We start from the raw sequence: 13,727 nt of genomic DNA on the forward strand, positions 1-13,727 counted from the left end.
CAACAGTGATTTGATCAAATACAGCAGACAAAGCACTCTGGCCCGGGGAGCTCTGTTTTTCTGGGTACAGAACAAAACAAAAGATTATCTTGCATGTTACTTGCAAAAAAAAATGCTTTTCCAAGCTGAGTTTTAAAGATTACCAGTGAAGTTCAAAACACTGCCACAGGTTTATGCCCCGGGCTTCTAAATGTAGGCCAAAAAAACCTGATGGAAAAACAACAGAAATCCCTCCCCTGTACGCACATCTGCAGCTCTACACAAACTAGGAAGGCAACAAAATATCACACCAGCCTATTATAAGCCTTGAACATCACTGTTTTTTCAACAATACATGAAAATATTTCCTACCAGATAGATTATAATACAAAAACAATGAATCACATATGGGGTGGTCATAACAATGAAATACACAAGTCATCTTAATATTAATAAACTATGTAGGATCTCTGGCAATGACCCTAGATATGGTCATGTTTGTACATGTCTGTTTCTTCCCATGAGTTTTCTAGGTCTCAATTGGCCAATTGGAGCAGATATTACAAGACTTTAAGTGAGGTTCTGCATAACACATACATTGTAATGTGTACACCACCTGGCTGTTGTCTTCACAGATTATCTAACCTTTAATTTAATTAGTTTACATTAACCCATTCTTAAAAGTGAGTGTAGTATACCAGCTTTTCCACAGCTTTCAGAGAGTAAAACTGCAGGACCATGGACAGCGTCTTATTCAAACACACTTGCTGACTTTCATGGAAAGACTTCCCCTAGTTAAATCCAAATAGCTGCCCAACCATTCCTGAAAACTCCCAAACGTGTCCCAAAAAAAAGGTAAATTGCATTTATGTTTGTTTTAATTTAACGTCTGTGTTTAAATATTGCAGTATAAAACACTTTTCTGGTCCAAAGATTGTGGGCATTATGTTTGTTTTATAAAAGGTGCTGGTAGTGTATAATAAAGTTGTGGTGAGTAGGGCCGTAACACTTAGTAACCTGCAAAGTGTGGGTGTAAGTGCTAATTGATTCATACAATGGCTGAGTGGGTTCCTTACAAACATTATTACAGGTAGAGTCACAATAACATTCTGAGTCCTTCATTAAACATCAGGTATAGCACTTCCTTTCTGTAAGCAATATTGATTTATATTTTTACCATTAAACAACTGATTGCTTAAGAATTGCTGCTGGTCCAGCATATTTCACTGGAAATCAACATACAGTATAACACTGTGGGCAGTTGATTCCAGTACACATGTTCAGAAACATTAATTGAGTTTTTGCCACATAATGGAACCCAAAATGGTGTCTTTGTAAAATACAAAAAGAAAGAAATACAAGAACGTTTTTGTGACGATTGAATAAGGATTCCGGTTATAACCTGATGTATCATCCTCCTCAGCACCATGGACAGCTCCTGGCAGTCAAACACCTGAGCAGGTGAGGTTTTCAGGTAATATCACTTAACAGACCTTTGCTTTGGTTATAGCTTGGGTCAAGCTCAATGTGGTCAAGAAGATCAATATGACATAATCAAATAGCATGGAATAATATCTGGTCAAGTGTAATTTAGTAATCTGTGCGCTTTATAGGTGTAACAAAACTGACTTTGGAGTACAGCTAAGCTAACTAGCCGTTTGGATGTAGCCAGCTATGGGTGACAAAATCCACCAATAGCAGATTTGAAGCAGTGGCTACCCAGGTCAATGAATGTAACTGCTGATGATGGAGAAATAGCACATAACATGTGGTATAACCATGAATTGTCATTGCATGTATTTTTTGTAATTGGATAAATAGTGAGCTGGGCAAGAATAGTGCAACATTTCCAAGAAATTGAGAAGATACTGTACGTAGAATGCATTGCCAGGATGAAAGAGGAACTGATTTATTATGAGGACAATTTAAGCACAATCTACTCGGAACAGTTACTGAATAAGTAGAATTGAAGGAAAATGTTTCCCTTCTTTAGTATTATAGTATATTTGGCCCTTAACATTGCAGGTCCAGACGAGTTTCAACACGTGCTAAATTAAAATGCTGAATCATGTATAAATATCAAATGTAGCCTAGGTAACAGGATAATCTGTGTTTCGAACATACAGTAAACCCCAAGAAAGCCGTTACACTACAGCTTTTATTGTATCACTCTTTACCAAGAATGCTGACAATGTACCCTTCGTGTTGTGTCTTGCAGGCCAGCATATTGAAAGGCATAACATTCCCAATAAACGCGTATATTCCCATAATGCTCAGTCTGTGCACGAGGTATGGATTTATTCCTTACCCGAGGTGGAGGGAAGGGTTCTAAATCCCATGGGAACAACGTCACTCCCCTCGGCAAATCAACCACTGCCCGCTGGAAGCACACATCACACTGCCACAGAGGACGTCAGGATCGCATCCAGCTACGCGAAATGCTTTGCGAACTGAATCTAACTAGAGCAATCCTCCCCGATTCCGTGCGTTTCGGTGAGGAGGCATTCACATGCGCAGGCAGACAAGTGGGCTAAAGAACTCGGCGAAGTGGGAAGGTCATTTTAAGTGGAGAGAGAGCTCGCGTCGAGTATGGTCTGTGGACAAGGGAACATCACACAGAGCCAACATCAGTAACTTCGGGATTTACTTGTAAAGGCGCTTTTTCTTTCTGGAGATCGTGGGATAATCTGTGTGTAAACATGCCTGTCAGAAGAGGACACGTTGCGCCACAAAATACATTCCTTGGAATGATTATTCGGAAATTCGAGGGAGAGAGTAAGTATCTTTTTAATTTACAATTGCTGTTACCTGATAAGAGACTACGTAGTAAATGACACAACTACTTTAGGCTCGAAGAATTACATTCATTTTGTGGTTTGATCGTCCCATTAAAAAATAAATAAAACATGTTTGCAAAAAAAGAATCTATGGAAAGACTTACTGTAATGAGAAAACAAAAAGAAAGACATTGGCTGTTTATTTGTTTTTTTATTAAATAAGGTTTGCTTAACAAAACAGTTGGTTATTTTTCTATACAGTTTCAGTGAACTTCATCAACGTCATTGCTGATTGGTTTTATTTGTGAGCTGAGAACACTGAAGGCTGTAATGTATCACAGCAGGTAGAACACAATGCATACTTTTTCTTTTCCCATGCAGACCGGAAATTTGTCATAGCCAACGCCAGGGTGGAAAACTGTGCAATCATATACTGCAACGACGGCTTCTGTGAGATGACAGGCTTCTCTCGACCGGACATCATGCAGAAACCATGCACCTGCGACTTCATGCATGGCAACCTGACAGAGAAAGAGGCCATCAGCCAGGTGGCCCAGGCTGTGTTTGGCTCAGAGGAGCGCAAGGTGGATATAACCTACTACCGCAAGGATGGTAAGTCACTGACTTGGCACGAAAGCACCATGCCCGAATACGAGAGGGGTCCTCTGTAATGCGTTGCTCTGAGGAAGCACCTCCTGCAGATCCTCTCTATGTTCACTCCGGGATGTGGACTGTAAGTCTGTCACCAACCAGCTAGAGTCAGTAGCAACATGTGTTTCACATTCAGACATTACCCCTGATGGAGAAATAAGATGAGGATAGTCAAAGTAACTCCTTTTCGTAAGTGTTTGTTTATTAAGCTATTTAGGTACTTAATAAACAGCTACAGATCACTTTCTTCTTACTCATACATCACCAGAGTTATGAATAGATATTTCAGAAGAGACACCTTGTAAAGCAGAACAAAAACAATATCCAAACAAAGATATGACATGAGGTTTGATAATTGCATTATATTTGTATGCACTACAGTAGATGTAGACTCCTCCATGTGAAGATGTTTTAAACACAGTGGTAGAATTATGAAGTTTTTGGCAAGTGTCATGATTCAAAGCCTCATGTGCCTGGATGACGCACTAAAAGTCCAGCTGCCAAAATGATGCGGTGCATCTCACAAACTTAGAATTAGTATGGCGCAGTAGGTGTGATGTCAGGAGATAACATTATCCACAGTTGCTTTGATGGACAAAGTGAGAGCTTGCTGATCTGTAAAGTCTGCAATGTCTTCTGGCTTTACCAAAAATACATCTGCTTTACACTTCCCAAATCAAGTACACTCGGTGTGAATTTGAGAATCCATGATGTATTTACAGTAGCCACGTTGTGATTTTCATACCCAGTCCTACTGTAGGTATGAATAGTTCCTGTGTCACAGAAAATAAATACCATGTAACCTCTCAGGAGATTAAATCCTTGGATTGACCACTTCCTGCCATACTGTACACTCACATGGACTTTGTATGGTCTGCGTGACCTGTACAGAGTCAATAACAAGGTTCAACTCTCACAAAGCAACACAATAAGAAGATGCATTTCTTATGTGCCTTTGTTTGCACTAACAGAGCCAGTGTGTGTGCGTGATATTGTTAGCTCGGATTCTTTACCTTGTAATTACTTCCGGTACATACATAATCTATATGAGGAGTCTAAGATGGAAAATAAGACACATAATATTTTATTTAATCATAAGTAGCCATGTCTTTAATTTTTAATTGCGAGTTTGATTACATTCTAGGCCATGGATACATGTTTAATCTACCATCAGCAGCATGTACTATTTTTGTTTTTGTTTTTTTTGCTCATCAGGAAGAAACCAAGAGCCAGCTGCTACACTGCTAACATAGATTGTTTCAACCTGAAAGACAATTACATAAAACACTCCAGGGTCTGTTTGTGAGAGCTTGAACAGCTTGCTTTTTGACGAGTAGGGTTTTAATACTTAATTGATTCTCCAATCTTGCACACATATGCTGTACCCCTAAAAAACATAATGTTTCTGTAATGTTTAAAGCATGGCGGATGAGCTACTGAAACCTTCTGACATAATCATTGCTCTATGTGTCTTCTCAATCCCCATGGTGTGCATCCCGGCTTCAAGACACAACTCCTAATTCTCCTCGGAGGAATTTACAGTGAGCATGTGTGCTCATGAATAAAGATGTCAGGGCTGGGAATGAGCAGTTTACAGGGTAAATGCATTACACTAGTAAGGAGGGACACAATCTTTGTGCTCTCACTGCTATAGGGGAATGAAAGATTCATGGCATCCTTGAGACGGATGGCAATATTGATTCATGTCGCTCTCAGAAATCTGATGGGTGGAAAATTGATGTATTTCATGTCTCCTCTCCTCTAACTGTATTTCAGTCCTCGTGCAAATCACTTAATCCATTGTATTAAACCATGTCCATTTCCATGCACCTACTGTATATACAAAAGAATGCAGACATGTTCAAATACACCAGCTACGACATGTTTCCGATATTGGCTCGTTCTATTTATCCCAGTATGAATGATGAAGTTTGAAAATCTGTGGACACGCCTTACATGCCCCTTTTTTGAGGGATTGTGTTGCGTCATAGAGTATTTTGTTTTTCATCTCCCATCAATAACAACAGTGGAAAACCAAAAAAAAGTAAGGCTAGGATTTAAGGAAGCTGGGTGACATCAGGAGCAACAAAGCTTTGGCTTGTTTGACTGAAAAGGCAAAAAGTTAAGCTGCTTATGCGTATGCTTGGACATTAAAAGTAGTGGAACAATTGGGACAGTGGCAGAGGCCTTTAGCATGAGGGCAGTTTCGTTTCATGTTTGTGTTCTCCTCTATGTTCACTACCAAGACGGGTTGTGAGAGAAGATACCACAGGCGCAGTCTTCAACCAGCGATGATACATAATCAATGAGATAAATGCTTTCCCTTGAAGGCTTTCTAAAGCTATCCTATTCCACAGGGTGTAATAATACTTTGTACCTGAATGAGTCTTAACAAAAGGAAGCTGACACCGTGCGGAGAGAAGTTAAATGGATAATGGCTACATAACAGTGGCAGCTCAGCTAACCCATGCTGAATGATCTGGGACATGTGGTATGCGTGGGTGCAGGGTTTCATAGGTGACTCCCCACCGAGGGGACTGAAGGGCCGTGTGCCCCTGCTGTGGGTTTAGTGGCAGGGGTGCCTTACGCTGCACGAGGCGTGCTGCAGGACGCTTGGATGGCCACGCTCCCAAAGAGCACATCTATTTTTCATCATCGAGGTGAAACACAAACGGAGCATTCCTCCTCAGATTTCATTTGTTAGATTGAAATCAGCTTGTCCAGTTAAATGTAACAAATTAAAATCAGCCCAGTGGGGCTTTCATTCTCTGTGCAAGTGAAAGTGCAACTTAAGCTCATTTACTAGAGCATGAATATAGCATTCATTATAGATTCATTTGCATATTTATTTTTAATTGGAGGGTTTGCTACCGTTGCCTTAATTACGATGTCAAACAATTTTATTGGTAGCGAGGAGGAGCAGATGGAGCTTTGAACACCAGAAAATTACAGGTCCAACTTCGCTTTCGAATTGAAATTTGCACAGGAATGTTCATCCTCGGGCTATTTTTATCTCATGGCATGCTTATACTGGAGGTGGTAATCTAATATTCTTCTCCATACCATCTGTGTTTTTCTCTTAATCAATCACTGTATGCTAACTTACATTTTGTCCAGTCTATTGCATCCAATGCGCCAACTTTTGCGCCAAATTAAACAGAATCAAAGATCATGGAGCACAATATTATGAATTGATAAATGTAAACACAGATGAAATGAAGTTTGAGAAATAGCTGCTAGTTATCCGTGATCGCTCTGGAGACACTGATTTAAGATGAAATGAGGCCATGCTGTGTAGCTTACAGCACTCTTTCTGAGGCGAGATGTTGCCACAAGGCCTAAGGACTCTAAACAAAGGGTTAGCTTGCATGGCCTTTCCCTACATGCTCTATCCCAATTGGCTATGCCCCAATAACGCTGTGTATTGGCTTAAGCTGAATAGCCCTGAACAAGAAACATGTCAGATTTCATTATACAGGAATTACTACCAGGCAGTAGTCTGGGGTTGTACTTTTTAAAAGCTCCATTTGTTGATAGTACATCTGTAGAAAGATACAAAAACCGCGCACAAAAATAGTACTCATGTTCCTCCCTAGAGGAGATTGGCTCATGCAGATTAATATCAAGCCTAAATACATTGATGGAATGGCTGGACGCATATTAGATTTGTTTTTAAATAAGATTTATAAAAGGGGCATGTAATATAAGATTATTTTCTTCTCCCTGCTCCTTTTCGGTCAATGGTGTGTTTACATGGCATGTTATGTTAACAATTATTATACATTAAGTTGTGCATACCATGAACGGAACAAATAAAAATGAAATGAAATAATAATGTATAGCTGACCATTTAGTACTCATGCTATCCAAGCTAAATAAAAAATCTGAAACGCAATACGATCCAAACGTGACCTTAGCTGCCGGACATGGTTAACATCAGTGACAGTAGAGCAGTTTCTGTCAGTGAGTGTCTATTATTTCCCTGACCTTCTACGTAGAGTGTTTCTCAACGTGTCAAGAAATGTTATTTACACCTGTTTTGAACGAAGGGACTGTGTATTAAGATTAGCTCCCTTTTCATGATGGAAATGTCATTACTGAAGATTCTATTTCCATCATCAATTATTAAAACATTGCTGCTTAACCAAGTGATCCTCTGGACACTGTTACAATGACGACTCACAGGTCAAACAGAGTTGTGGTGGTACAACTATATCATGTCTTAAAGATGCATGATTACATGCAGTAGTAGCGGATATATCTATGCGGTAGTTTGAGTATCGCATTAAGGCAAATAAAGTGCTGCAAATAAATAAAACATAAGCCAATTAAGAGAAACATTTAGCATTTCGGCTGTTTGTGTTTTTCTTAATTTGCTATGCGTCTCTTTATGGCACTTAGGCTTTGTTTTCTAATTTCCCACAAGAGTACCCAATTTTCCCGGTGTGAACAATAGTGCTGTTGAAATAATTGCTGTCTTGATATACTGTTAATAAATATATGCATTGTCAAAGGAGGACATTATAAAGGCAGGTTGCTTTTCTCTACAGATGTCTGACTGTGTCTAAAGACAAAAGTGTTCAGAAAAGCTGAACTTCAAAGTGGGATGAAAGCTTGCCACCATAATTAAGAGCAAGACATAATAAGGAATAGTACAAAGAAGTTACTGGGAGCCTCTCCTTGCAGGCGAAACAGAATTCAGATGCTGTTTGATGATGAAAAAAGAACTGAAGTGTTAAGATAGGTAAGAGACATGCTGCAGGACCTTAAGTCAAATTATCAAGCTGAGGGTGATACCAGATGAAAACAAAGCTTAAAATAACAGCATTCATGCAAACGTGATTGTGACAATCAGTAACATGGCTGAGTTTAAAATATACTGTGATTCATGTCATAGAATATGAAACGTACAGTAAGGAAACACTAAGTGTATTCCCTTTTTAATGCTTTATTTTTCCAGTACATTTTGTTGTCATTCTCATGAGTAAACATAGCTTATTTGACTATTGGAGTGGTTTACAGGAAAAAACATTTTCCTGAGGCTTTCATTCTGTATCTGCACGATGACGTGTGACACGCATTAGTATCACAAATGTTAAATTGGTCCTATTAAAGAACAAATAGTATTTCCCAATGAATCTGGGAAGACCATAGCTTCTTAATGAAACTGTCTGATAGTTTTATTTATCATGGCGCTGCAGCTGAGAAGTTGTCTGCCAAGGCTGCTAGTCCCTCAACAGGGGCTGACATAACAGGTCTAATGTTATTATCTGGGGTTTTCTCACATATCTGTAGCATCCTATGGTTTTATGTTGACTTGCAATGGAAAGTTTGGATATTATATCACATTTGGTTTATAGGCTCATAGTATAAACCTTAATATTCATGTCAATAACACTATTTTAACTACACAGAAATCATGGGATGCTGTGGATCTCAGTGTTTCTATTGGATAATCTGAATGGGTTTTAGAATATGGGTAATAAAAATAGGAAAAATATTAATCCAATGCTTTGCGTATATAACATTTCCCCCCGAAAGATTATATCAGTAGGCTCTTGTTGGCATTTGTTGGCATTTGTTGGAAGTCTAAAAGAAGATGAATAACACAGTTGTTCCCAATCAATGGCCTAGGCCATCTTTCTTAAGGTCATGTGTTGCTCTGCCGATCACATGGCTTTCTGCCACTAATTTGAGGGAAGAAAAGCGCTATAGATATAGAGCTGCACAGTCTCTGCTGATTTAACATAGCGGTTATGAAGAGGCTTTCCTTTCATCCATTTTGGTAGAGGTGACATTCAGCAGGAGACCAGATGAGAGGAGACCCCCATGGCTTAGCCTTTAAGCATGACCATTGTTTTCCCATCTGGTAAGATAAACTCCCGCCCAGAAATATTTCTGCTGAATTGACAGTCTTGGCTTGCTGCTATAATGCCAATATTTCCCTGTTGTTATCAACTTATATAAATATTCCATGTTTTTTCATTTTTCCAGTTATTTTAGAGCAATTAACTTTATATTATTTATAGCATTTCATCCACATTTGCATTCCTTTGTAAATATATAATGTCGGCTGATAATGTAGTTACATCACAAAGCTATAAGACGCAAGAATATGCTGTAAAAGAATATACTTAAGATAATGAATATGTTTGCAAGTAAGCATGCAATCATGTAGCAAGAAACCCCTAATGTTGTTACTAGCAAGTTTTATTTGCTCACAGCTGCATTCAGTGAGCATTTCAATTCATATTTAATGCAGGCGTTATTGCTCTAATCAGAAAACTTAGGAAACCACTGACAGAGAGCAAAATGAAGATGCATGCCTCAGCATTAAGCATCTGTTTCCCCACATAATGAGGAGGAATGTTAACATTTTGTATTCTAATTGTACAGTGCACATAACTCATCACTGCCTTGCTCTATAGTGAGACTATTGATTCAATCAGACAGGGAAACTTAACATTTCTAAATGTTTACTAATATAGAAATATATTTTAATTAGTCATTAAGTTGTCTATTCTTGAGTGGCTCAGTTTCAGTAGAAAGGTCTCAATGTAATATATATCTGTCTCATAATGTTAACAACCACATGAGTGTTGGGTAAAATGTAATTTATAAAAATATGTGGTTAGATCTTAAAATGATTATTTGTAATTATAAATGTGTCATGCTTAAAAGTGAACTGAATCCATTCCAGGATTCTTTTTTGCATCTCAATAGTCCAATTTTGAAAAAAGGGAAAGATGCCCAGAAAAAACACACCAATGAGCACACAATTTTAGATGGAAGATTATGAGGATTTATCACTGCCGAGATTAATTCCTTCAGGATTTATCTGAAAATTAAAGGTCGATACTGAATAACATTCTCACTCTGAAGAATAAGCATACTGTTCCATCAAACTGATCAAAGTCAAAACCGGAAATGCTCCTTTTTAGGGAATGGACAATGAAGTTGTAAGTGATGGATTTCTAGGTAATGCAGCAAAATGGCTTTTTATGAAATGAAAAAAAAGGGATTTTCTGTCTAAGGACATGCAGTTATCCAGCTCTCAAAGCACCGCTCTTCTACTTTACAACATAACCAGGCAGACCTGGCTGACACTAGACAAGATGGGTGTGGAGTGCACATCCGCAGGTCTTATTATACACATTCAGCGCACACACACACACACACACACACACACACACACACACACACACACACACACACACACACACACACACACACACACACACACACACACACATGCAGTGCTATATATATATATCCGTTCATTCAAATGCTACCATTGAGACATTGCATTTTCAAATTAGGTCCCAATGTTTTATGTTTTTCTTATTGTATAGAAACTACATTATCATATTGTCATTGGTGACAATCAATAATCATTGATGTGAGTTTTGATGTAAATCCTTACAACAGAACTTTGGCATGTCGGGGCCGGCGGAGCTTGTTATATTTAGTCGGACAGCAAGTCTACTGCTAATGAATGCTGCTGGCAGGGTGTCTGTGAGCCCTGCGGAGATTACACTGAACACTGGTAATATGTGTCCTCTGTGGCTATAGGAGCAAAACAACAAGCCGGACTGAAAGACAGACAGACCTACATAGATAGGCAAAGTGTCAGTTACTACTAGACACTGTGATGTTATAGGTCAGGCAACACAAAGCATTTCATGTATTCCCTAATAAAAGGATGTTACGGCTTTTGAATATAACGTAAAAATGTAAGGAATTCCAATAAAGCTTTCTCCTGTACCAGAGATAGTGCCTGCATTGTATGCTCCCCTTGCTTGGGTGTAGTTTAAGGTCCAGTGAGTAGCACGTTTTATTGGTGGGCAGTTGCACCCCCAGGCATCAATTGCTTCCACTAACACAGCTATAACCAGTTCAGCTGAAGAATTGGGATATTCTCGGCTTCAGACTAAGTTTAGATCATGGATTGTTTTCTGCTTCAAAGCATCACACGATGCTCAGTTGTTCAGTTGTTCTTCTGATTGTTCCTAAGAGCACACTGCAATCCTCTAAATTGGCTGTAATCTGTGCTGCCTGTTTGATCTATTCTACTCAACCCTGCTGTCTGCACCATACTGTGGCTCTTGCATCATATCTGTCCCCTGCTAAGCTTCATTTTGATGCTTTGTTTTGCTCGTTAAAATACTTTAAGTGCATCTATATGGGACATTCAACACACATGAACACACGTACATACACTTTGTTTTACCCTTGGGCTTACTTATTTTATCGCTCTCTTTATTTCATTTGCTCTGACATGCAGACATTGACCTTTAAATCGGATGAACCTCTCCTCTCTTTTCCCGACGTTCATGTGAAACCAGAGGGAGGCGGTCACGTTTAATTTCCATTCTTAAATCCCATTTGTTATTTCTTGTAATTGTAAAAGTAATTTCTTTCTGATTGTTTTTGTAAAAAAAAACAAATTAACAAGACAAACATGTCGCTGATGACGATCACCTAATATTTTATTTATAAGGGAAATGTATGCTAGAGGGGGTAGGGCCTGAAACGGTTTTTTTAAGCTTCTTCTTGCCCCTGTTGAACATGACAGAGACTATTTGAGAATTATTATTATTTTTAATTTTTTTTGTATTATTTTTTTTTTGTACTTTGTTATAATTATTATTATGAGTGAGAAAAAAGAAGAAAAAAAAAAGAATATATATATATATATATATATATATATATATATATATATATATTATTATTATTGTTGTATGTTTTGTTTCTGACATGTTCAATAAATTGACTAAAAAAATAAAAAAATAAAAATAAAAGCCTGATTTTTATTTAGCCTTTATTTATACAGGTGTAAAATCTCATTGAGACACAAGGGCCCGTTCTCATTTCATCAAATGTCCCTCCTCGACTCCTCGACTCCTCGGTCCTCCGGTAGTGACCCGGAAATGAATTTTAGCGCGCCATGTTGAAGGACATCTCATTTCTCGAAATGCACATCGAGGACCGAGCATCGAGCGTCGAGGAGGCTCTCTGGAGGAGCTATAACCGAGGATACACTGATGGGTCCTCCACGGTCCACCACGGCTCCTCCGTGGATGCATTTCCGGGAACAGAGATGTTTCAAAGAGTCGTGACGCACGGCCGGACTTATGTCAGCCAATGACAGCTCTGCATGCATCCCCTGGATATTGTTTTATTAACTGCTTTCATCGCGACGCGATGTTTACAGAGAGAACAACTGTGAGGTCCGTGCAGAAAGCAGAGCAGTGTGTATAATATATATCACTCAGTATAACAGGCCTACTCTCTTTATTTGCTTTAGTTTAGTAGATATCTACAAACAAAGAGTTGATATTTTTCTAAAACCATTTAGTGCTTCACATAATAAAATACACAACGGCTGTAGCCTGATTATATGCTTTAGGAGCTGTAGGTGCGTGTGTGTAGTGTAGGTGTGTGTGGTACAGTGTGTACGTAGATGCAGCGGACAGACAGGTCTCAGTTGGTTTGGTGTCCTCTGCTTACTTTTAATACTTGTAAATAAAACTTTTGGCCCGTCATTTATTTTCCTCATTGTAGCGACCAGAGAGGGGAGAGGGGGGGGGGATATATCCAGTCTCTGATAGTGTTACGTTATTATGAGAGTGCTCTGTTTGATTCTGAAATTGTATACATTTATATAAATATATATATATAAATATATATATATGTGTGTGTGTGTGTGTGTGTGTGTGTGTGTGTGTGTGTGTGTGTGTGTGTGTGTGTGTGTGTGTGTGTGTGTGTGTGTGTGTCCGCATCTGTAGCCTGTTATTGTCTCATTATACCGCACTGTGAATGAATGAAAGTAAATATATAAGTCGTCATGAACACATCTGTCCATCAGACAGAGTGCTGCTGTGCCTCCTGTCATCATTAATGGATGTCTCTTTAAAATGACCACTCAGAGGAGAGGAGTTCTCATTTCTCTAACCGCCTGCTGCTTCCCCTCCTCTCTCCTCGGTTCCCCTCCTCGGCTCCTCCGCTCGCATCTCCTGTGGGCGGGACTAAGTCTCGAGGATAGGAGTCGAGGAGGGGAGTCGAGGAGGGACATTTGATGAAATGAGAACGGGCCCCTGTCTCATTTCCAAGAGAGACCTGTCAGTGGTAACACTACCACACAAAGTTACAGACAGACAGGACACTAAACACAGAGGCAACACTAAAATACAAAATCGTAAAAAAAGTAGTCATTGAAATCCATATAAAGTAGTCAGATATAGCAGGTGCAAACACCCACAGATGATTTCTCTTCTAAAATTAGTTTAAAATCCGTGATGGGTATCAAAGTGGTCAGCT

The 13,727-nt window shown here is 39.0% G+C and overlaps 1 protein-coding gene across 1 annotated transcript in view; it reads left to right on the plus strand.

Moving 5' to 3' along the window:
* Positions 1–2,678: 2,678 nt before the first annotated feature.
* LOC117485779 (potassium voltage-gated channel subfamily H member 7) overlaps positions 2,679–13,727 on the plus strand; it is a 35,638-nt gene continuing 24,589 nt past the window's right edge. Inside the window, exons 1-2 of the mRNA XM_034134479.1 lie at positions 2,679–2,754; positions 3,138–3,368. Of these exons, the coding sequence (XP_033990370.1) occupies positions 2,679–2,754; positions 3,138–3,368 (307 nt within the window). The remainder of the gene's footprint in view (positions 2,755–3,137; positions 3,369–13,727) is intronic.

This window comes from Trematomus bernacchii, unplaced genomic scaffold (assembly GCF_902827165.1).
Source record: "Trematomus bernacchii unplaced genomic scaffold, fTreBer1.1, whole genome shotgun sequence".
NCBI lineage: Eukaryota > Metazoa > Chordata > Actinopteri > Perciformes > Nototheniidae > Trematomus > Trematomus bernacchii.